The sequence below is a fragment of the Seriola dumerili genome, unplaced genomic scaffold, assembly GCF_002260705.1.
Source record: "Seriola dumerili isolate Sdu_G_001 unplaced genomic scaffold, Sdu_1.0 BDQW01000161.1, whole genome shotgun sequence".
NCBI classification, from domain to species: Eukaryota; Metazoa; Chordata; class Actinopteri; order Carangiformes; family Carangidae; genus Seriola; species Seriola dumerili.
The window spans coordinates 6899793-6923936 of record NW_019174416.1 but is presented as its reverse complement, the minus strand read 5'-3'; the positions used below and the strand labels follow the sequence as shown (position 1 = coordinate 6923936).

The window sequence follows — 24144 nt, the reverse complement described above, 5'->3', positions numbered from 1 at the left end:
TTCTGTGTTGCTGTTTTTTTAACCTATCCTGTCTGACTTGTAAGGCATCATATTTGTGTCAAAAAAAATGTGATGCGATGGGATATTTTGAATGCATAAAAAGATTTCTTTTTTTGCCAACACATAAATTATATTTTGTGGATAAACTGTTATAATGCAAAGAATTATTTAATTTGGGCAAACAAAAAAATGTAAATAAAAAAATATATATTTATATAAATAAACTAACTTCCAACTTTGCTAATATTCATATACAGTAAGCGCACAACATCAACCTCCACCCTAACTTCATCCAGCTGCTTTTAGTGAAAATCTATCAGCACAATGCAGAGACAGTGGTATATAGTAATATCATTATTATTGTGCTGCTCAGATCAGATTAGGTAGATTTAACATAACTTTAACATTACTGAACTTTTGAAGAAACAAGGATCAATTCTTAAAGAAGGAAAAAGGAAATAAAATAGATTTATTTTCATGTTTTTTAACCTTACCAAGTCAAAGTGATTTACAGTATTTGTGTTTGTACATTTTTTTGCATTCAATGATTAGTAAAAAGCAGACACGTTTAGTTGTGTGTGTACCAGTGCTATAAATACACAGTATTTATGTACCAAAATTAAATGATGATGTTAAAGTGTGTAATCACATAACAAATGTATTGAAAATGCATGATCCCTGGAAATTATTCCAACACCTTAAAAGAAATAAAACATTAATTCATAACAAATAACAGTTCAGTTTCAACAGAAACCTCATGGATCTGATCCTTTTAATCTTTATGCTGCCCATACATTTGGTTTCTCCTTGCATCTTATCCTGTTTGCACAACCTGTACAACATACCACAAAACTTTGGTGTGTGGCCAAAGAGAAAATAACTCAGGCAAATATCTTTGAGGGTAAAACAGATTAATGTGAAATTAACTTAGTTTCCTAAAGAAAAAGTCTGTTTTAATCTAGCGAGGAAAGTAAAGGTCTTTGGTCAACATTGTGACAATACAGGGGATCTGCTTCTTGCCACTATATCCAGGTAGGTTGGAGGCAGACTCAAAGCTTAGTGCTACCTTGCGGTTGACTCGGGTCATGATCTGCATCAGCTCCAGCTCTCCACTGTAATGCTGCAACATCTCACACAATGCCTGCATGAACCAGGAGCCGTTGAACGTGTTTCTCCATGAGTAGTAGCCTGCAGGACAATGGACAGTGTTACCGTTCTTAGAAAAGGTGCACACACTGACAGTGTATCCCTATTCTAAAGTGATTACACAAACTGAGAACAAGGATTATACAGATATCAGTCTTCTAGGTGTCATTTACTGCAGTTTCTGTTGCTGCCATTTACCTGGAGCAGTGGAGTAAGCATACAGGAAATCTGCCTCCACAGGAATCCTCTCTGAGGTTGGTTCTAAGGTTTCACTGTCGACCTCAAGGGAGGCTCCCTCATCCAGGCCAGAACCACGGCACGCCTAGAAAGGGTGGGAAATCCAGGTATATGTCATTTACTGTGACAGCGTTAACAACAACAAAAAGGTCCATTGTAACTAGGTTTGCAATTATATGAGATTTTCAAGGAATGATAAAATTATTGTTATCATTATTACCAGTTGCAATGATCATTAAAGGAAGGTTTTTTTAGTTGAACAAATGCTTTATTATAATTTCACAAAATATGATGTCCCGACAAACACAAACGATAGAATTCAATATTTTTTAATAATGCTACTACAGTAGAAGTCAATACTGTAAATAAGCAAATGTACATGAACAGTCAATATTCAGACCATGGTATGCTGGGAAACCGGTCTCCTGCTGCAACACTAACTGTACCTGAAGCTATTTATATTTGACTGTAATCAAAACTTTACAGTGAGAGCAAATTAGATTTCTACACCAATGTATTCGTTTTGAGTCATTAAGTAGTTAAAAAAAGCACAAGATAATACTACTGAGAGTCACTTTGAGAATTCACTAAAACAAGAATAAAAAACATCACTATATAACACGCATTTCAAGAAACATTGCAATGGATGAGACACAAGTGCACTTGTGCGGTAACGTGTCTATATTTAACTAACCTGTATGAAGAAGAGTTTCGGTTTCCCCACCAGACTTTTGCAGCAATCTCCTTTAAAGTATTTTGTCAGCTTTTCAAACTTTTCACAGCCGTCTGTGCCGTATATCACCCCGTCATCTCCATGGCTCAACATTACACACACAAACGATGCGCTGCTACTGTGGTCTTCCTCGGATACTAGAGACAGACACAGGAGTAGATCTCATTTTAAATGTTGGGAGTCTGGACGGATGCATGCATGGCTACTTTTAACGGTTCCCAAAAACATTTATTAAGATCATGATAGAGTTTGGGACACACACAGATTATTGATCCTGATTACACTGCCATGTAGTGGCTACTGCATGGTAATGTTGTACACTGCACAGTATATACATATATGTATATTTGTATATATGTGTATATACATATATATATATATGTAAGTATAAACTATGCAGCAAACAGTAAAGCTTTTTGTCACCTAATAAATGACTATGAAAAATGGACAATTAAAACAAAGTGTTAACATTTTTCCTAATGGGCCCCCGTCATAAACTGTGGTGACTCACTTAGCGACAGATGTCAATGCTGACGCATTGACTACATCTACATATAAATGTTGAACATATGAAAACTAGTTTCTATTACCATTTTTCAGCAGTTTTTTCATCTGCTCCACAGTCTGGTCATTGGCCACTTTAATCTTGTAACCCAGAGTAGAGAAGGTCTTCGCAGCAAAAGCAGCATCAACATCTGTCCCATTACGAGTACTCATCTCTAGAGACACAAAAACACACTCAGAAATGCAGTAGACTTTCAATGACAGCACCCACAGCATCTACGACATAGTTCAAAGAGCAGGAACATGAGCTCTGTAAGACTCATGAAACAAAAATCAGATCTTTTTCACAACAAAGTGAACTTCTAACTTCATCCTGTTTTTATCTTTAGGTTAGGAAATCCTAATATTCAATCCAACATCTGTTATCATCTTTTATTTCTGTTATTCTCACTGAGGTATTTTTATAACCCTTTTATAACCAACAAAAAATGGTCACTTCACTCAGAAAATATCCATTAGCAGTCAGTTGCACCACAGCTGGTAGAGCCCCATGTCGCCGGGTTGGCCTCTCCACAGCTGGTTGTAGCTGCTTGGCTAACTGCACGATCATGGCCCACGGTGGCCTGTATCTACTTAGGCGCGTTTTTTCATCAAACCACAACCCATCATTAGAGTCTGCCATGAGCCTCTCAATAAATAAGTTCCACCTGTTGATGTTTGGTTGGTTGTATAAAAGCAATTAAAGAGCAGTGATATGGATTAAAAAAGTTAGCAAAGTGGTGGAAAAGAGTTCGGAGACTTTATTTAAGATTTTGCGAAGTCAGAAAGCCTGTGTAACACACCTTTCCTATCTTTAGTTAAGACAGGAACATTTAGTTAGGAACTATTCAGCTGTAATGGCTTTTTTCTTAAATCAGGTCCTAACCTGAATTACCACGGTTACCAAACAGTTAAGACAGGATCTGTAAGATTGGAAGTTTCTGTAATGCTGCCCCTGGACCCTGAAACTGAAGCAACTCAATGGAATGCAGCATTCATTTTATCTTTTATGCTTTTCCTACTGTGACATGTCAAAATGTCCACTTCATCTATAACAGCTTTTTCCCTCAAACTTGATCTCAGTGACAGTCCTCCCATCTCCTCTCTGTAAAACATACTGTGTAAGTGGTGGAAGCAGGAATGTAAGAAATGTGGAGGATCTGCTTGGAGCTCTGACTGCTTTTTACTCCTGAGGACACCAGGCCAGTTTCTGCTTAAATCGTGCACAACTAATGGGTATTAGTTAGGCTATTAAAACTTGGAACATGGAATAGTTTGTTGATTGATTGAATTTACAGTACATCTGTTCAAGTGGCCATGAAAGGAAACTGACTGAAGTGTGCATCAGTGCATATGAATTGTTGAGTGAGTGTATTTACGTGTGCAACTGTGGAAGTTCTTGTTGTTGATAATCACACAGGTTCCAATGGAGGGATAGTCCATCTTGTAGCGGTAAGGATCAGAGGCTGCTGCTGTACTGCTTTTGCTGCTGGGGACAGAGTCCACTTCCTCAGATGTCTTACTACTCCTGAAAACACACACACACACACACACACACACACACACACACAACTGTGAACACACTTTGAAATCATTTGAAACCTGAAAAACTTCTTTACCAATGTCACATTTGATCTCCTGTGTTCGGTTCCTGACGGCCTTCTAGTGAGTTTTTTTTTTTTACTTTGTTTTATTAAAGCACATGCATTGACATTCCTGCCTGGTTCGTTGCCTGCATTTGGGTCCAGCCATCCCAACACGTGACACCATTTATGTATAATTTGTCCTAAAAGAAGGTCAGATTATTACAATTATGAACAAAGACAATTTATTATAACTAATAAATAATAAGAGTTTAAATACAAAGGTGACTGACAGATATGAATGATTAAATAAAAATATTTCAGTGACTTTAAAGGCCCTCCATACCCATGGTACACACACACACACACACACACACACACACACACACACACACACACACACACACACACACACACACACGCACACACAGCTGATTTAACATCTTCCTTATTCTCCTGCTGGATTTGTTTCACCTCCCAGAGTAGGACAAACTAGACCGTTATCATTCTTATTGGTGCTTGGGGTTGAGTCACGTGATGCCCACCATCAACCTGAGCAGAGGTCAATCAGGCCAAGATAAGTGACAACACCTTCACAGGTGTGAATAATTACCCCCTACTACTGTATTTTTAACAGAGAGAGCAAATAGGTTTAGGTACATAATATATAGGTAGTCAGACATTGTTGGGATACAATGATTACCTCTTTGAAAGAAATCCAAAGGCATCCAAAGTGTCCCCACCGCTCTGCTTGTCAGCATCATCACAAACCTTGGCCATGTTCCTACACACATAAACAGAAAGGCACAGTGTTTTAAAACAAAAAACTAAATACATGGAAAAAACCAAATAAAAGGGGGTGGCTAACTCTCCCCTTCACTGAACCTCAGCAAAACCCATCCTTTCATTAGCTATACCAATGACACTGTATATAACTCCTTCATCATTTAATGATGAAACCCTTTCAGCTTGAGTCTTTTGCACTTTATACTGGCAGTAATATCACATTGAGTGATTTTATTTCATAGATATTTGTACTATGTTGACTTGAGCCTGTTTTTCATTGGGTTCAATTACAGCCTGTAATGTCTTGGTTTATGTCATCTTGTTCTGTGCATCTGGACAAAGCTCAATAAATATACATAAGTATATATTTATTTCACAATTTTAGACTTTTCTGAACTGACTTCTGACATCTTCAACTAGAAACATTAGAAAACAATTAAGCAGGTTTGGCTTGTTCCAACCTGTACACAGGTTTGGTGAGAATACTCAGGTTTTCCCCCTGGAAGTAAGCCACCAGGAACATGCCAGATCTAGTCTCATGATCAGTCAGCAGAGGATGGCCTTAACAAAAGTTAATGGTTTATTACATAAAATTCTGAAATGTTTGTTTGTTTGTTTATCGGTGGAGGTCACTTTTGTTTCAGGTGAGGTGGTCCACATCTGCCATAAAACACTGCAGGAAACACTGTTATGTTTATTTTTACTTAACTATTATTTTTCCAGTTCTTAGAGGTATGTTAACGCCACTCACTACGAGTGGTATTTTGGCGCATATCTCGCTGTTAACAAGATTCCTCCCTCACAGAGACTAGTTCTTTAGTAGAAACTAAAGACAGTGGTTCTAGTGAAATTTTTGACAGCGGGGTCTGCGGGTTATTCACAGAAACAAATGCACTTCTGTTTTTCTTTGTTTTTTGAGCAGCTAAAGCAAAAAAAATGTAATTTACCCAAATGGAAGAGGGGTGGCAGCAGAAAATTTCAGGACAGATATCCTAAAACCCCAAGAGATAACTACACTATCTGAATAAATTGGGTGAATGAACCCTTTAAATGTAAAGTGATCTATAGTGATTATGGCTGAATATGTAATCAAAATAATATAGAAATCTCAAAATAGCCAAGTGCAATATCCAAATAACAGCATCAGGATTTGTTTTTGATGAATGTAAAATGTGTCACAATAGACCATAAATGACCCAACAATAATCCCATCATCATCATTTTTATATTTTCTTTCAGTTAAAAATGTAGTGCAAAAATGACCACTCTGACTGAAATCGTGATTCAAATGGTAATCTCAATATCTGCCAAAATAATCACATTATTATTTTCTTTTTCTTTGCATATTGTTCAGCCCTACAGCCTGCTGTAGGGTTGGTTCAGTTAATTTGACAAAGGATGCTACATCACACAACCGGATTTTATCTTCAGCAAAACCACCAGTACACCGCACAAAAAGAAACCACCATGTGTGGTTCAAACTGGCCAAAAAAAACCGGACTGATTCTTATAAGCTGTTCACACTTAGTTATTACATTATTCCGGTTTATTGTGTTTAGCATAGTCATTATCATGGATGAATTAAAAGGGCTCATATATTACAAAATATATGATATTATTACTTCATCATAATACATTATCTAAAATATCTTTAATGTATCATTGTGAATCTGATAATACATCAATGGTTTAAAGTTAGCAGCATTCAGTGCTGTCAGGACGTACCTCATAGCGAAACTGCATTTCCAAAGCAGGAAATTATTTACAGCTCTTTCATTCATTGAAAAGAGGTAGGTCATTGAAATCCGAAAATGACTATAACGATCTGTGTAAATACCAATAATCAACCTTTGAAATATGAAGTTAACGACAGATGAATCCCTGTTGAACCGTCTGACGTTGCTCCACGCAGAGATATAATATAATATTAACACAAATTTTCTGTAGGAGACGCTATTCTGAATGTTTGAATAAGCCCCCGTTAAAAAAAGAAACACGTAGCAAAACTGTAAAAAAGGAAAATGTTACAACTAATTTAGCTAAGGTTACAAATGGAAGTCCCTGCAGCTAAATGTGACATAAAAGCCAAAAAGGTGTAACAACCGTCATAACGTACCTGATAAAACATTTTATTTACCTGCAATAAGTTTAAAACTCCGACCGAACTTGAAACAGCCACCTCCTACTTCCCATTTATTTCAGAGAACCTACTTATATCAGGTGTTGCCTACGGTAGGTTCAGTGAAGCAAACTAATATGGAGACCAGTTTCACCAATCCTGTGTTAGCTGGAACAGACACGACAAACCTAATACTTCGTTGACCTCATACATGTGAATAATAATAGAACATTTATAAACTTTAATTACAATAAACGTACCTTTTCCGTGAGACAATTGTAGTAATGAGTCTTGCAAGGCCCCCTCCTTAAGGAAATGTGAAGTTGTTCAAAGTACCAGCGTGAAACTTTGAGCCAATTGGGGAACGTCGCTTCCTGTGTGGGCGGGGAAAATCTCAAAATGTCAGGAACACCTTGACCCAAAAATAAATTGATTGGCTTAGAAAACTGTCCCTTACCGTCAAGATCAAGCCCTTAGTACAGTATGTAATACAGTAGTACAGGAATTAAAATTTATTTTACAAGTCACATACACGGAGAATTTATTAATAGTAGAGGCCAGTCATAAGTTTTACAACGATTAAGTTTTATAATTCTTTACCACAAGCATTGAGCATTTACAATTTATGTTTTGTCAGGAAAAGAAACATTAATATGCATTATCTTTGTAAAGCTCAAAAGACACACAAAAAGGAAAACTTTTTTACATGTATTTATTAAACATACAATATTGTAAGTAAACTCAGATCAAAATGTTGGATGATTTACGAAATCTGAATCGAAATCCAATCCAATCCAAAATATCAAGATGCCTCTGGCCTTAAAAAAAATTCCAACAGCCTCAGGATTTCTTATAATATGTTACATATATAATACATGCTTAGAGAGGCTTTAACCTCTGTGCATTTGTGTGTGTGTGCCATCTTGCCATAGCACATTATTTACAAGTCCCATTCTTCTTCAGTCTTTTTTCCATTCGGTTATTAATTCCTCTCAGCTGATGCTCTGCCGACTGAACATGCTTTGTCTCCAGTAGCAGAGCCGGTAAACTGGACGCCCCGTACTGGATGCGAGGAGGAGGAGAGAGAGAGGTAAGGAGTGAGTACAGTATGTCACCATGAGAGCTTTATTGAAAATCTTGACAAGCATCAGCTGTTCATTAAAATATCAGTAAGATTAAGATGGTTTGTATTTCTGGAGCTTTACCTGTGAACAAGACACACAAATACTCCAGCAGTACTCTGGTGATTATTTCTATGATTTCTAAAGTCAATATTCAATATTATTTATCAGTTATCAGTGTTGTGTGTTTGTACCGTCTCTTTCTCTTTGGGGTGTTTGTGTCGGTGGTCCAGGTACTGCTGGTTGAGCTCTCTGATGTCATGGAGGAAGGCACGGCTTCGTTTCAGATCAGCTAGTCGGAGTTTGAGTTCCGCCTTTTCCTTCTGTAGAAGCCACACCTGTCTCTCTGTCCTGTCGCGCAAACCACACAGAGTAAAGGTCATTATGAGTAATTGAAAACAATATGAAAACAACCTTTACAGCAAGTTTTACTTTCACTTTTTAGGTAAAGTTAGTTCATAAAGAATGTTTTTAACACTGAGCAGACACTTTTAATGTTATGTATACATCCAACTGACAATGTCATGAGTGTTTCATTTTAAAAGTGACTACTTTAATTCAGACACAAAAATATTACAGTAATCTGTTTGTGAAAACAGTTACTTGTGTCTGTGCGTCTGGGCTGCTTCTCACCTCATCAGCTCATGCTTGGCATCGAACAGTCTCTGTGTCTTTGTGCGAATCTAGTGAGCCACCTGCCACACACACACACACACACACACACAGACACAAACAGAGACAGACAGAGGAGAGTAAATACAGGCTGCAATCATGTATGTAACAAGACGAAGAACCCACAGCCATGCTAGCATGCGCACGATGACAATGCTAACATGGTGATGTTTAGCAAGTATAATGTTTACCATGTTCACCATCACAGTTTAACATGTTAGCATACTTTGCTTATTAGTACTTAGGCTGATGGGAATGTCATTACTCTTGCAGGTATTTGGTCATAAACTACTCACCTTGCTGCTAGCATGGCTAAAAACTGGTTGCCATAGTTACCTTGGTATTTTCCCTTTTCAGAACCCTGAGCTCCTTGTATGAAGAGATCTGGAAAAGCAGAAACACCAGAGAATATACATGTCTTTGATTCATTTCAATCATTCATTTCCAGTTTGGTTGATATGGCAAAGTATATAGGCTTACATTTATTATCAGCTTGATAAATATCACAATGGTGCCTCAGGGGCTTACTCCGGGGCGAAACATTAAACCACTCTTACTTGTTTGTAACATTTTTGGTAGTTGTTAATTATCAGTAATCTATGGTTTAAAAATCCAGTATGGGACACACCTAACACAAACAACTTACTGGCATTCATTCACATTGGCCTCATTACTGAGGTAATTAAAAAACACTGAGAAGTACAACGCTGTTTTAATTTTGTACTAGATTCTCTAGTGCATATATATTTTCTAGTAAACAAAAATAAGTCTAAACCTCTAAATGTCAACCTGAAACACCTTGACAACCACACAGAGTTCAGTTGCTCTTTTCCCTCGACTCCTCTGACCTTTTCCAAGAGTTGCTCTTGCACATTGGAGGAGAAAGAATCAATGGAGTGTTTGACTGCTTTAGACTCCACAGACTCCCTGAAAACAGACAAACACATACAAAGAATGTCACCACTGCACTAACACACTCTCTAACTGCAATGTGAAAAAATAAAACCTAAGAGATATTTGTGTGGCAATTTACTTGTACTGGTCACAGAAATCCAGGAAGGCATCCAGCACCACCTCTAAATCTGTTCCTCCCTGACGACCACGTCTCTCCCTCCTCTGTTTGTCGGTGTTGGCGTTTTCCGCCTCTGTAGATGCACTGCCTTCAGGGGGAAGAATTACATTTTTCGTGGTTCAAGTTTAATGAAGAATAGAAAAAACTGATTCCAGACCTTGTGAAAACCAGATCGCTATAAACAGAAAAAAGATAGCAATAAACTCATTTTTACACTTACATTTTTGAACAAATTAAACCAAAGAGATATAAACGTGTTAATCAGTGAGCTTTAGAGGTGCTGGTGGGCAGACCCATGCCAGCTGTTTCCTCCAGTCTTTATGTCAAGCTAATTGTCTCCTTCATACTGAGCAAACAGGGATGTGTAAGGGGTATCCAGCTTCTCAGTCATAAGTGATGCTGACTTTCATGCTGTGTTTCCTTACCTGATGAAGACTTTCTGGATTTAGACCTATCAGACGAAGACTTTCTAGTTCTGCCATAACTATAAAATTTGTCCTTCTTTGGACTTGGGGCCTGAATGAATGAGATAAAGAGAAAGATGAAAACAAACTAAATGAGAGGTCACAATTTAAAGCCACATTTTTGTGGCTACTTGACTCCTGGTTACAGCTGTCTGCTGGAGTTAGTCCATACCCAACTCGTGTCTTCGTCCACCTCTTCATCAGAGGACAGCACTCTCTTGCGGCTCTGCTGGGCGGTGTCAGTGTCAGAGTCCTAGAAAAAAAAAAAGAAAAGGATAACTTATCAAAAACAATTTGTAACTGATAAAACTACTTCAACAATGTGTGTTTTTTAAGCTAAGCAATTATATCACTTTTGATATTAAGACTGTTTCTGACTGTTAGTATTGTTTAAGGGTGAGAGCTCAGCATCCACCTGCCTACAGCAGTTACTGCATCATGCTTGTTTCTGTACTTGTTTGAGTGGCTTTTATACTCTTCCTGTCAGTTTTAACCACAATACATCACACTGTATATAACAGCCGAGTTGACAAGGGAGCTTTCAGCTACTGATTTGATCTTTGACACTCAGATCCAGTGCTTTCAGGTCACACCTTTCACTCATGTGTCTAAAGACAGACTCATGTCACTAAGTGATTTTATCCTGCATAACATTTGCACTGTTGTATGTACAGCACTAAAGGTTCTGCCATAGCTCATGTATCCTGGCATTATGTTTTGCTCTAATATTACTTTCATCATGACGATATTACTACTAATTAGATGTACTTTGGACTTGCCTGTGACTGAGGGTTTCCACTACTAGGTTCACTCTTTCTCTTCATGTCCTTCTTCATCTGCTGATTTTTCAATGGCCTTGTTGTGACACAGAGACAGATAAATAAATTGACACAAAGACAGGAGGACAGGCAGATCAATATGTCAATATACAGGACAGACAAAGCTCTCTATGTGACCATACCTTGCTGCAAAGGTCTTTCCAGCACTCCTCTTCTTGGCAGGCTTCTTCCTGGCGGCTTTTGGGGTAGGTTGATTACTTGTTTGGAGGATGGCATGAGCACCTGACTCTGCTCTTTCAACTTGAGGTTCTCCCTTCTTTTTCTTTCTTACTTCTCCCTTCTCTGGCCTTTCAATTGCAGACAGATGAGAGAAAATGCTGCATTCACATCATAACACAGTAGTATGACCTTGTAAAGTAACAGTAGCAAACAAATTCCTTTGACCTTACCTGGCTTTGACCTTCTCTGCAGTACTTCTCCTACTCCTCTTTTTCGTCTCCTCCTCTTCCTTGACATTCTCTTTATCTGTCGCTGTCTCCTTTCTCTTCACCGCAGCTCCACGCTGTTTAGCAGTGGTCTTCAATGTCTCAGGAACCTCCTTTCTTCCTGCTTTTGCTTTGTCCATCTGTCCCTCCTCGGAGACATTTAAATCTTCCTCCATGGCAGTGCTGTGCAGAGGGTTACCTAGGCAACACAACAGATCTCTAGTCAGCGCAAGATTGGTGGTTTGAAACTATGCTAGACTCTGGAAACAAGCTGTCCTAAAGAAACTGAGAAAAAGAGAAAGAGAATAATGAAGAAAAGATATAGAGGCGCAGATGTTCACGCCCAAGAAAACTAACTGCCACTGCTAACATGAAATCTGTTCGAATAAGTTATCGATGAGAGAGAAGAACAGAAAAATTAATACATTATCAAGAGACGTACATATAGTATGATGATATTTTTGAAATGTTTTGTTTTTCAGAGGTTTTAAATAGTCATAGATACCCTGTAGATAAAGGCACAGGTATGGATAGGGACAGAATAACTGTGCAGTGTAAAGACTCACCATAATTTAACTGTAGTCCCTCCAGGAAGCTGGCTTTGTCTATCACAGACAGGTTGGGAGAATCCATAGCAGAGGTTTTCTGGATTTGAAAACAAAGGAGAACAATAAAATGCCAATTATATAAAAAAGAATCATGCTATTGACAGGGGGATAACCCATTTTTATCCATTTCAAAAAAAGGCTATTCGTATCAATTTTCATCCAATCACAATGTACTTAATTAAATCATGCATTGACTAACTCACTTCACTCTCATGTGGTGGCACTGGGGGCACCTTGGCTTTTCTGCCCTTTTTTGCACTGTGGAAAAAAAAGAAAATAAGGTGACCTTCATCATCAACATTTGCAATATTTGTGCCACCACCAACAAGAGGTGACACCTCCAACCAAACAGCTCTGGTTCCTAGGTCGTTGAGCATTTCCACTGCTGAAGTGACGATGAATCCCCATCAGCTCCAGGCTCGTGTCTGTTGCTGATATCGCTGGGTGCTCTGTGTAGCTGTTATGTGACTAACTTCAAACCAAAGTCCAGTCAATAACGTAGCAGTTTAATATGCCAATCTATAAAGCAAAGCTAATGGCCTTTGTGATGTAACCGAATACTTATGTGAATAAAATTCTTATATCTCCATCAAACAGCAATTGAAACAAATATAGTGCTTATTTTTTTGGCTAGCTTGACAATTTTTCTTAAGTTATTACATTTACCACTAGACCAGCAGAGAACCGTTAAATCGTCAGATTTTTAAATGAAATTCGTCAGACTTTTCCGACAAGAGAGAGTGGCGTGAATATTGGATATAGATTCCGATTTTGTTGATTCATAATCCATATTTCTTACCTCATTTGGAACAACTACAGCTATAATAACAAAGCTCTTTTGTAAACACTCCGTTGCGCGAACAGCTTCCCGCAAAATGTTTCAAGTTCCGGACTGTACCACTGCAGATAAACAGGGTGGAAGGTGGAACAATCTTAACAACAGAATAAGTTACAGCTCAAGATAAGTACCTGTAAACTTCTCCATTAAATTTTACAACGATATGGTATGGGTACAGTTTACTAAATAAAGAGTTACATTGACAATTTGTTTTTAAAACAAAACGAAAAGCAACCAAATGTACACCGTGGAGATACGTTCAAATTTCTGTCCTACGGAAAGAGAAAGGGTTCACTACACTTTGGGATTGTTGAAATTTTGATTTCATGGAACTCAGTTTTTTTTCTTTCTTTCTTTCTTTCTTTCTTTCTTTCTTTCTTTCTTTCTTTCTTTCTTTCTTTCTTTCTTTGCAGTTAGATACCTTAAATTGCAGTTAAAATAATAACCTTAAAAAAATCCCTTGTAATAACGAAATAAATTACATATATAAATAGTTTCCACAGCCACAATAAAGAGACACAAGATCAAGCACATCTTTTGATGATTTTTAATTTAATTTTTATAAAACAATATGAGATGACAGTAAAAACACTTAAAGAAAGACTACGGTCAAAAGTACTTCCATGAACTTAAAACCATAAACATTCAAGAGGATTTCATTCATGTTGTGAACAATGTTATTTTGAAATGTATCTTTTCACCCTAATATAATAATTTAAAAAAAACTGATTCTGCCAACAAATCTCTTCTATTCCTGTTACCATCATAAATAAATTAAAACATTGACTCAGTTTCCCTATGTCCTGAGTGTTCTTTTGTACCTGAATTCCCTGTGAACAGCTACCTCTGTTTGGGCGATCTTGAATATGGCTCACTCTGCTGGTTCCCAGGGTCCCAACTGGACCAAGGGTCCCACCTGGACCAAAGCTTATTCATGAAAAGATTTAAGAACCCGCAGAAACAATCCTGAACTTCACCTGAACAAACTCAACAAACATAAGAAAATAAAATCATGACATCTGACAAAAAATCTCAAAGACACTGAAATGTTCCAGTTGTGATGTGTGAGGGTGTTTGGGTTACAAAAATCATCAACATGGCCCTCAGTGAACCCATTTCAGTGGTCCGAGTTTTCCCTCATCCTTAAAGTTAAAAAGTGTGTATATGTGTGTAAGGAGCTACTGTATGTGCTTCATGACGCCCACTTCCTGAGATATCTGATGCTACAGAGAACTGTTTCCCTTTTAAATGCCCTTATTGGGGATAATATAACAAAATAGCTAATTAGAATCAACACATTACCACAGAATTTGTACTGTAAATAGCTTCGGCAAAACTATTCATCAATGGACACATTTACTTTAAGCATAAAATCTACTCTGCACCCTCAGAGGTTTTGTACTGTGTGCCATAGATCCTACAGGTCATTTGATTTTGTTCTAAATGCTCTTAATCAAAATCTACTCAAAATCTACGTCACCTCCTGTTCCCGTTGTCTCTAGTTTTACTAGCCATGAGAACAAAACAGGTTGATGATTCTTTCTTCATATGCTTCCGATGTGTGCTTTAGCTTATACTCCTCTCTCTGCTTCTTCCTTTTCTCTTCATCTAAAACACCTTTGGTGGAGCTCTTGTGTCCTTGCATTTTGCTCTCCCCCTCTCCTTCTACATTTTGATCCCAGCATAAAGCTCTTCTATCTGGGGTTTGAAGTGCTGTCGCATTTCGTTCCTCTTGGCCTTCATTGTTGGAGTGAGCAGGCCGTTCTCGATTGAGAACAACTCGGTGTGGATGTAGATAGCCTTCACCTGAAGGACACACAGAGGGTGGCAGGTTGTGTTACAGAGAATAATAATGTTTCACTTTCAGAAAAACAGCATTTCATGTCTGAAAAAAGTTTGCAAGAATGCTACAAAGTCTACAGATTTATCTAGTGATATATGGCAAAGATATTTCAAATCTTAGCTGAATAATGAGCCAGTGTTGTACCTGCTCAAAGGACTTGAGGCCTCCTTTCTTGCCCAACTGCAGCATGTCCTCCAAGATAGCTGCTTTGACTTCCTGTGCAGATAAAAAGACATACCTCAGAATGTTCTTCTCTTCTCTAAACTGTCACCTAAGAACTGCCACAAAGCTGATTGTCTGTTTGTTGGTTTGCTGGTTCACTTGATTATTTGTCAGCAGGATTACACAAAAAGTACTAAATCCATTTGACCAAACTTCGTGGAGATATAGGGCATGGGCCAGGGATGAACCCATTGAATTTTGGGGCATATCTACTATGAATTAGAATTTTTCTCTCTGAAGTCTGGTGTATGTTGTTTGACGGAGGTCTGAACTCTCTGAGTGCCTTTCTAGTTACATATTAGATTGAATTTTACTGTACAAATGTACCTGCTGTTGTGTCTCCCCCTGTGCACAACAGAAGTACCTAACCTTCTTTTGATTAATGTATCCTCACAGTCTCATCCGAGGAGCTGAAGTAACCCCTCATCAAGACCACCTATCTAAACCATGTCACCATGTTCTGAAGGAGTTCTTTTGAATGTATTTTAATTCTAAAATTGATGTTTAGCATTATTAATCATATAGTAGTGGATAATTTTTCATCATTCACTACATAGTGAACGTGGAATTGGACATGTTAAAGCTTTGTGTCTTTTCAGTAGCTTCAGTTAAGTCTGCTTTCATACTGCTTCGACTTGTCTTTGCAGAAGCTGGACTTTTCCACCATCTGACTTCTCTGCATGCTCTCTGACTAGCATGTATTATTCAGGTGTTACACCAAAAACAAAGCAAGGGACTACATTGGTGGGGGTGTATTGTTTCATGCACAAAGACAGTGAAATATAATCCGGGATGTTAAGTTGTAGGAATGGCATTACATACATGCTTGCCAGTATGTGTACTGAAGATGTCACATTGCGTTGCAGCAAAAGCTGAACAAGGTTCAACTTTTTTTGCAAATGATGCAGGATTTACAGTGTGGATACAGGAAACTGTATGTATACAGTCTGATCCATCATAAACTGGAATTAAATTCTACAAACTATTACCGCTCTGCCAGACAGTTCCTCATAGCTGCCATCCAGCCCCAAGGTCCTCTTAGTCCAACCAGACAGGAAGTCAGGGTCAGGGACCACTACTGCGACCAGACATGCCTGGAGATAAACACAATATACAAGTTATGTACAGTGGTACATTTTTAGAATTACTAAATTCATGTATTACAAATTCTGTTTGACGATGTTTGCACCTATCCCTCAGAGATCCTGAAGTTTAACTCAAGAGGACAGAGATCAGAAGAAGTCAGGAGTAAATCTGTGGCTGTAGCATTTTGCTCATCGGCAGTTACTGTAAACAGGGATTATCTCGACAGAGATTTAGAATTTCCTCCACCTACCTGCAGGCTGTCTCCGTGCACAAAGACTTGTGCTACTGCATCACTCCTTATGTAGACATTCTCTATCTTCTCAGGGGCAATGTACTCCCCCTGTGCCAGCTTAAAGATGTGCTTCTTCCTGTCCACGATCTTCAGCGTGCCATTCTGCGAACACACACGCACATAAAAACATCACCAGGCTGTTGGAGATACAACATTTTATGAATATAGCTAAACCTAATAAACTTTGGTTGAAATAAAATGTGTTAAGTTGAGTTGAACAAAGTGAGGCTCATATAAAAGATGTGTGTTGAGGATGAACCTCAGCTACATGAAACTACCGGAAGCCATTTTCCAACGTCTCCGGTGTGAACCCATCCATCTGCATCAATAGCCTCTGCTGTCTTCTCTGGGTCCTTCAGATAGCCCTTGAACACGTTACTACCCTTCACACACACCTACAAACCAACACATACACACAGTTATGAGTAACATACATTATCATAAATATATAAAAGACAGTGTCTTTGGGTTTCACCTCTCCCTCTCCGTTCACAGCCAGGTAGTTCATCTCAGGAACATCCACCAGTTTAACCAAGTTACAGGGCAGAGGAGCTCCAACGTGACCTGGTGACATGAGGTCGAGTTTAGTTCTTGTAAAGCTGAGAATCAGTCAGTTCATCACACTTACACAGCTAAAAAAAAGTCTTACCTGCAGTCCAGTCCCCGGGCACGGTCATTGTGCACCCAGCAGTACACTCTGTTTGTCCATAGCCTTCATAGAACTGAGATAGAAAGCAACATAGGATTATTATTATTATTATTGTTATTATTACTGCTACTACAAACATAAGATTATGCAATGTAGAACTTATCAGGAACAAAGAGTGTGGATGAGGAATGATTACAGATCAGACGGCAGAATTCCAGGAAAGGTGTCGGAAAGCGACAGGATAAAATGTGAAATAAGGGCTAAAAATAACTGTGAGTGTCTGTGTGTGTGTGTGTGTGTGTGCGTGTGCGTGCGTGCGTGCGTGCCTGCGTGCGTGCGTGTGTGTGTGTTTCTTACCTGACAGCCAATTGCAGCTCTGAGGAAAGTCAGAACAGTGGGAGAGATGGGAGCAGCTCCTGTTATCATGAGACGAACGCGACCTCCGAGGCTGGCCTGCAGAGGGAAGCACACTACATTAATACTGTCTTGAACAAATGAATGTTAAAAGAAATCAGTCAACCAGGTATTTTCAACCCTGAAATGCGGACATTCCGCTCCTATGGTTTGAAAAGCTGGATGTGGTCACAGTGTAATCCAGGACCACTGACAATAAAACATTTTACCACATTTCTCTCGCGATAGTCCAAAATCACACAGCCTTAAGTAGAGAACAGACATCCACTTTAATGAAACGTTCAGCACAGAAGAGAATCTTCTACCATAATTGTAATGAATTCATTAAATCCATCTGCTCCTGCCTCCTCGACAGGATATGCCTGCTGATAGCTGCTAGCTAGCATTAGCTGCCCAGCTTATAAAGACGATTTAAAATAGAGTGTGCCCTGTTCTGTTGACTCTTTACCAGAGGTGATATCATGTCAACAAACAAGAGATTGCAGATCGGTGTACTGAGTCATTTTTCAGTCAGTTCCTTTTATAGATGCAAACATTAACTCACTGTGAGACTGCTAGAAACCAGCTAACCAGCTCATCTTCTCATTCAAACCAGACTTTGGTGCACATTGTAATAACACTTTGCAATTGTCAATAACGTTGACAATTTACACATTGTGCCAAAAACTTAAATTCAATTTAACTTAATAAATTCATTATATCAACCACTCGACTGTACAGAGCTATAACAGGAGTTTGACCTGTTCTGGTCGTGTTTACCTGAACCTTCCTGAAGATAAGTCGATCCCAGATACTGTCTCTCCTCACGATGCCTTTCAACATCTCTGCCTCCTTCCTCCTGTAGGCAAATCCCAGCACCCAGCGCTTCACAGAGGTGTTGGCCTGCCCAAAGATCTACAAAAAAAAAACAAAAAAAACACACACACACACACCTTAGTTATCATCAGCAATTAGGTCTATGGCGAATTCACGCAAGGGTCAGACATTTAACAGCATGTGCACTGTCTAAACTCTGGCCTGCTTATAACATCATGGTGTCCACCTACCTTATCATACATTCTATTCAGGAGTCGGGGCACCACAGGGAACACAGTAGGTTTCAGTGTGTTCAGGTCATCTGTCAGCCGACGAATATCTCCCTGGAAGAAGCCAATCCTGGCTCCATGCACTATCATCACTCCCTGTCAGTAATTTCAGAGGAAGATGTAGAAGTTAAGAAAGTGTAATTAAAGACACACATGGGTTTGTAGGAATAATGATTCATCTTTAACAAAGGGTGACAAAGGGGACTAAGGGAACATACCTGTACTACTCTCTCAAACATATGAGCCAAGGGCAGGAAGGAAATATGGACATCACTGGGACTAAAGGGACAGGAAAACTAAAAACACGTTCACACGCAGACGGACACACACAGACACACAGGTATACAAACACACATGAATGGACAGGACCCAGACATGCAGGCAGGGAAACACACATACACACAGACAGGGAGAGAAAGCCGTCAGTGTTAATGTTTGTATACCTCCACCACTCGCTCAAACATGTGGGCCAGAGGCAGAAAAGACAGCATGACATCCTCTGAGGAGGTCTGAGCGTACGACTGGAGAGAAGAGGAAAGAGATTATCAAAGCCTCTCACTCTTCTTTCTTAAAATATGGTGGTGCTTCTGGATGAGTGCATACAATAGGCTGGATACAAGGCATCATATTTATTATTAACTGTTATTATTATCGTCAGCAATGGGCTAATGGACACATGAATTATCTATCTATCTATCTATCTATCTATCTATCTATCTATCTATCTATCTATCTATCTATCTATCTATCTATCTATCTATCTATCTATCTAACAATCTATCTATCTATCTATCTATCTATCTATCAGACTAATAATTCAGAGCTCTCTCTCTATCTCTCTTTGCTTTTCCCACTTTCCATCACACCTTCTGCTCTAACCTTCCTCCTCCTCTTTTTTTTTGCTTTGCTGGCTCTCCTGTTCTTTCACTGTATTCTGAGTTACTTGTAATTTAACCAGTTAATCCCATTCATCATATAAAACTGTCCCCAGGTAATTTCCTGGGTCACAGCAGCAGGTGTGTGTTCAGATTTCCAAAACAATGTGGTTTCCACCTCAGCCTCCTGCTCTAACGTGAGTGAGGGAAGAGAGAAAGGAGGAGGAAGAGAAAGACAGGAGGAGATACAACAGGAAAAAGAGAGGTAGAGGAGCAGAGGAGGTGATAGAGAATGAAAGGAGGAAGTAGAAAAGGAAAGGAAGAGGTAGAAAAAGACAGGGAGAGATAAAGCAGAAGACAGAGGTAGAGAAGCAGAGGAGGAGAGAGAGAAGAAAAGGAGGTTGAAAAGGAAAGGAGGAGGTAGAGGAAGACAGGAGGATACAGAGAAGGGAAGAAGAAGATATAGAAGGAAATAAGGAGGTAGAGATACAGATGAGGAGAAAGAGAGTAAAAGCAGGAGGTAGAAAAGGAAAAGAGGAGGTAGAGATCAAAAATGCTTCTGTAACAACAAAGACTCTGACTGTTGTTTCACCGTGACTCTCACCTCTGTCATCTTGATGAAGGCTGAACAGTTGGACACAATATTCCCATGTGTCAACATAGCTCCCTTTGGATTTCCTAAAAGTGAACACACACACACACACACACACACACAAACACACACACACGACTTTAGGGAAAAAGCATACACATAGTACAGATTCTATTGATGAGATGTTTTGGGTGCAGTTCACTGTGTGTGTCACACCTGTTGTTCCACTGGTGAAGCAGATGACTGCCATGTCCTCAGGCTGCGGAGGCTGGAGGGACGGTGGTGTCAACGGTCAAACAGTGTCATATAACACTCAACATAATCGTCTTTTATATACTGACTGGTGAGAGGTCAGTGTTTACTTACCACTGGTTGTTGATGGTTGGCTTTTCCAATAGCCTGCACAACAAGAGAGGCTCATTAATAAAGTCAATATGGAGGGAATAAACGGACAAAGACAGCAAAAGACAGAGCAATAAACAAAAACAAGACAACTAAAATGAAGCCAGCACGAGATGAAAACTAGAAAGAAAAAAGCAAGACCATAAGAAATAACGTAAGGAGAAAATGACAACAAAGCAATAAAAACAAATAGACATATGCACAAAGGAGGGTTGTAAAAGAGGAAAGCAAAAACACAAAAATGAAAAAAAGAAAATAAACAAAAATACATAATATTTCCAAACATAATGACAAAAACAAAAAAATAACTGAACATTACAAAAAAGAACTGAATGAAGAATAAAAGAAAGACATAGGGTGGGGATAAACGTTGCCTGCTGACCTCCATCTCCTGCAGGCTGAGGATGTGGATTCCAGCCAGTTGGCCCCTGTTGACCAGGTCAGCATCGGGGGTCTCCATGAGAACAATGGTTTTCACAGAGTGTTTCCTGTCTTGGACACAGTCCAGCACAAGGTTGACTTTCTCTACCACGTCACAGATTACAGTGGAGATGCAAGCTGCAGGAACGACACACAAACCCATGCAGATCAATCAGGTCAGCAGCAGTTCTTCACCAACACAAACACTCATGTCGAAGTCAATGTGTTCAGGTTGTGGTTGCTGTGGTTTACCTTTGTCTATAATGTAGGCGATGGCTTCTGTTCCCAGTGTGTCGTACAGAGGGACTGACACCAGAGAGTAGGTGTAACATGCCAGCTCACTGATGGTCCACTGCAACCACACACACACACACACACACACACACACACACACACACACACACACACACATAAAGAAGCATTATAGGATGATACATTTACAGTAGATATAACATTAACAATAAAAGATAAAACACTGATATGATGATGATTAATTATTTCCAGGTAAATGTCAGTATGATTTTTTTGTGATTATAGGTTAAATTCAATGACTGAAAAACACTTTTAAGCTTTAAAGTGTGTGTGAGTGTGTCTGCACCTCCGGTCTGTTCTGAGAGAAGATGCCAATGTAGGGGTCGGTGGTCTTGGAGTGTCCTTTGTGAAGAAATGCTGAACCCAGATTCTCTGTTCGCCCCATTACCTAACACACACACACACACACACACACTAACTGTTAACGCTGGACTAGCAAACAACCACATACACTGAGCTTTGTTTGACCTCATTATCTCATTATAAATCAAAGATAAGGGCAAAAGGGATATAAAAATGTTTTTTAATTGTAAGTATTATAGCAATAAACACGCACATGTGCTGTTACAATCACAGATTAGACGTTATTGGCCGGTAGTTTTCACAGCAGCCAAGTGGTGTAATCAGTCAATAACACCTCTGCAGTCTTTGAACTCCCGGGGCTGGAGTGTTTCCTTAATATTTCACCAACAATGTTCAAGCTGAATTAATGGTTTACTATCAGTAACAGACAATGTTATGAATTTCACACTTAAAGGTGTAATTACGTGATATGTAAGTATTCCTCATAAATAACACTAGGGGGACTGACAAGAGACAGACTTATGAAAGAAGGGTCAGATTCAGCGGAGCAGAGTACAAGATATCCCGACCTTTAGTTCCTAGTATGTGTCAAATTCCTCAACACTGGATCCTACATTTTTTGCCAGACCCTGCCTCATAAATGTCCATGTCTTTAAAACTTTACACCCTTGGTTTGTAATGTAGGCTTTCTTTTATCTTTAAGGTTACAATTTGACAGCTCCTCCAGGGCTGAGGTGACATTATAAAACTGCTCTCACAGGCAGAGGAGAACTCCATGTGGACTGGATGTGTAAAACTGGTGAAATGCCTCTTTAATTATTATCTATATGCAAGATGAAATACACTTCATTAAATAAACCAGTTCAGAAACAAAATTCAAATACAAATACAGCCCACAGAGGTCATATATCCCCCACCTTTCCAATAGCTTTACCACAACCACCACTACGTGTCAACCACTGGTTGTGCTTCATGCAGCTTACAGCTCTACTGCTGTCCAGCCGGAGGCCGTAATGTTTTTATAAGGTGAGCGGCTGAGGTTGAGTCTCACCTCTTTGTAAGACATCCATTCATAGGGCTGTTTTGGTTTCCTGGAGCCCAGACAAGGTCCATTATCTGGAGGATGAAAGAAGAGCAACAGAGAGGGGAGTGAGAACAGGAGAAAAGCAAACGGTGCCGTTTATATCTTAATACACCTTATCACACATATAGTGTATCTTCCTACAGTGCATATTCTACAGCTGACTTACGACACACCTGTTTTTTGGTAAAAAAAAAACATGTTTGTTGCGTTTTGGGGGAAGCAGTAAAACTATCATATTTATCGTAGAGGCAAGATGCTGACTCAAAGAGCTGCGGTTTAGTGTTCAGGCTAAGATCATACAGCAAAAAATATACTATATTATAGTATAGTAAACTACTTTAAGAAAAAAGTGTACTGTAAAGTAAACATCTTGCTAAGCAGAGAGTGATCTAGTTTATTGTAATGACAGGTATGAGGTTTAAACCCCTTGTGTGAGGAAAAGTCTGTACAGCAGCAGCAAGTAACACTACATCTAAAAATATGTGCACTGATAATCATAATGTATTATTTTTGACTTACTGGAGACTCGGGCCCCTCTGAGGAAGAACTCGTACATCGTCCTGCCGTCATCATATAAATGTGTCATGTGATCGTCTCCTTTTTGAAGAACTGATCTGCGCGCCAAATCTCCGCCCTGATGAATCAAACAAATGCACGTTATGAAAGCTTTGATTGATCCTACAGTAACTCCAACATCACATTCAGTCTCTTGATCTTTGCTTGGATATTTCTTTTATCTATTTACAATTTGAATGAGAACCCTTGATTTCCTTCCAAATTTATGATTTAACAAATATATTATAAAAAAAAAATACTGCAGGATATCTATGAATCGGAAATTGAGAAACTTGCTGTTAAAGCTCTTGGAAAAAGACAGAAAAGGCAGCAGCCTACTGTCTTATGAAAATGAAATAGCTGTGAGCTGTGAGCTTTGAGTACGTTAGTAACACTATTACATTGTAATTTAGTGTCCTCTAATTCTTGCCAACAGCAGCTTTGTGTGTTGTGTTAACTGCCACCTGCACACAGTCTCTGTCCCTGTCAAAGCCCCTCTTGCTGTCTTGTTTTTCTTCTGCAGGTTACTTACAGGTTGAGACGAAAGGGGCCATCTGACATGCCGGTGTTGTACCTGAGCTAGCAGAGCTCAGGGCAACTTAAGCATGCTTTGCAGAACGCAAATTCATTCATTACGTTGATGTTGCCTTATTTGCCAGTAAAATATTAGTCACAATGCTTTAAATCCTATGTGTTTTGCCTGTTTGTAGTCATCCGAGCATGGGCTGTGACAAATGGGGGCTTGTCCTGCTCTTGGAGGTGAATTATTAATACCTTGCACTTGTAAGTCTAATTGGTATTGTGCCAGCTTGTTTTTTGTAGGC

General features: G+C 39.0%; 3 protein-coding genes across 5 annotated transcripts in view; all 3 read right to left on the bottom strand.

Moving 5' to 3' along the window:
* Window positions 1–458: 458 nt before the first annotated feature.
* LOC111226544 (caspase-3-like) lies at window positions 459–7511 on the bottom strand. 2 transcript variants are annotated; one of them, XM_022751741.1, is made up of 7 exons: window positions 7408–7511; window positions 4946–5026; window positions 4039–4187; window positions 2707–2835; window positions 2078–2253; window positions 1345–1468; window positions 459–1188 (listed from the first exon to the last, which is right to left on the bottom strand). In XM_022751741.1, exons 2-7 carry the CDS (start codon window positions 5020–5022, stop codon window positions 959–961), a joined length of 885 nt encoding a protein of 294 aa, XP_022607462.1. In that variant the 5' UTR covers window positions 5023–5026; window positions 7408–7511; the 3' UTR covers window positions 459–958. The 2 variants fall into 2 exon arrangements, with proteins under 2 accessions (XP_022607462.1, XP_022607463.1); XM_022751742.1 differs by lacking the exon at window positions 7408–7511 and adding an exon at window positions 7166–7252.
* Window positions 7512–7893: 382 nt separating this feature from the next.
* Window positions 7894–13217, bottom strand: LOC111226706 (centromere protein U-like). The gene is given in 14 exon segments (XM_022751993.1): window positions 7894–8209; window positions 8463–8619; window positions 8902–8963; window positions 9277–9324; window positions 9789–9867; window positions 9974–10100; window positions 10438–10528; window positions 10649–10729; window positions 11256–11331; window positions 11438–11602; window positions 11705–11939; window positions 12307–12385; window positions 12552–12606; window positions 13148–13217. Coding segments are annotated over 14 exon segments (1386 nt in total). The 5' UTR covers window positions 13153–13217; the 3' UTR covers window positions 7894–8083.
* A 520-nt stretch (window positions 13218–13737) lies between these two features.
* Window positions 13738–24144, bottom strand: part of LOC111226578 (long-chain-fatty-acid--CoA ligase 1-like) — a 13889-nt gene continuing 3482 nt past the window's right edge. For both annotated transcript variants that reach the window (XM_022751802.1, XM_022751803.1), the window contains 19 exons: window positions 23285–23399; window positions 22733–22797; window positions 21665–21766; window positions 21319–21418; window positions 21029–21204; window positions 20611–20643; window positions 20461–20512; window positions 20257–20330; window positions 18996–19073; window positions 18739–18873; window positions 18452–18586; window positions 17636–17731; window positions 17279–17351; window positions 17105–17193; window positions 16908–17024; window positions 16588–16731; window positions 16241–16345; window positions 15174–15245; window positions 13738–14992 (listed from right to left, as the gene is read on the bottom strand). In XM_022751802.1, the coding sequence (XP_022607523.1) occupies window positions 14852–14992; window positions 15174–15245; window positions 16241–16345; window positions 16588–16731; window positions 16908–17024; window positions 17105–17193; window positions 17279–17351; window positions 17636–17731; window positions 18452–18586; window positions 18739–18873; window positions 18996–19073; window positions 20257–20330; window positions 20461–20512; window positions 20611–20643; window positions 21029–21204; window positions 21319–21418; window positions 21665–21766; window positions 22733–22797; window positions 23285–23399 (1902 nt within the window). In that variant the 3' untranslated portion in view covers window positions 13738–14851. The remainder of the gene's footprint in view (window positions 14993–15173; window positions 15246–16240; window positions 16346–16587; window positions 16732–16907; window positions 17025–17104; window positions 17194–17278; window positions 17352–17635; window positions 17732–18451; window positions 18587–18738; window positions 18874–18995; window positions 19074–20256; window positions 20331–20460; window positions 20513–20610; window positions 20644–21028; window positions 21205–21318; window positions 21419–21664; window positions 21767–22732; window positions 22798–23284; window positions 23400–24144) is intronic.

Coding starts and splice junctions, on each gene's coding strand:
- LOC111226544 (XM_022751741.1), bottom strand. CDS start 5,022: ATGGCCAAGGTTTGTGATGATGCTGACAAGCAGAGCGGTGGGGACACT. Junction 1,469..2,077: donor CGAAACTCTTCTTCATACAG/GTTAGTTAAATA, acceptor CACCCTTTCTAG/GCGTGCCGTGGTTCTGGCCT. Junction 1,189..1,344: donor TGCTTACTCCACTGCTCCAG/GTAAATGGCAGC, acceptor ATTGTCCTGCAG/GCTACTACTCATGGAGAAAC.